Here is a 466-nt window from a genome sequence, read left to right as displayed (position 1 = left end):
TCAGTAATCCGGGCCCGGACAGCCCGAAGTGGAGGCGGAAGCCCCGCCCCGGCCCGCCCCACGTCCTCAGGAGGAATTACAGGAGCTCAGGACCGTCTAGAGTTAGGCCCCCCCCCCCCCCCCCCCCCAGCCACTAAACAGCTGAGCGAAGGGAGCGCTGAGCCGTCCAACCCCAGCGCGCCGGGTCGCGTCCGATCTCTTACCTCTGCGCCGCGGTGCTGGCGTCCAGGATGCCGGCGCCCTGCATCCAGGAGCGCACCGAGCCCAGGCCGGCGGGCAGCAGTGGCTCCTCCTTCAGGTTCAGCCCGCCGCGGGGCAGAGCGTCCTGCGCAGGGAACATAAGGACGCGCGCTCGCCTCTTGGGCGCTCCCTCGGAGAAAGCGGGTCCGCAGGCGCCGGCGCTGTCCCCTCCCCTCCCGGGGCGCGGGGCGGGGAGATGGAGGGATTCCCCCGCGGCCTGAGCGCG

At 73.0% G+C, this 466-nt stretch overlaps 1 protein-coding gene across 1 annotated transcript in view; it reads right to left on the bottom strand.

Moving 5' to 3' along the window:
• Positions 1 to 340, bottom strand: part of EBF4 (EBF transcription factor 4) — an 85,701-nt gene extending 85,361 nt beyond the window's left edge. Inside the window, exon 1 of the mRNA XM_014582307.1 lies at positions 204 to 340. Within this exon, the coding sequence (XP_014437793.1) occupies positions 204 to 340 (137 nt within the window). The remainder of the gene's footprint in view (positions 1 to 203) is intronic.
• Positions 341 to 466: the final 126 nt, after the last annotated feature.

Source organism: Tupaia chinensis, unplaced genomic scaffold (assembly GCF_000334495.1).
Source record: "Tupaia chinensis unplaced genomic scaffold, TupChi_1.0 Scaffold143574_1, whole genome shotgun sequence".
Lineage (NCBI taxonomy): Eukaryota > Metazoa > Chordata > Mammalia > Scandentia > Tupaiidae > Tupaia > Tupaia belangeri.
This window is presented reverse-complemented; position numbering and strand designations above follow the sequence as displayed.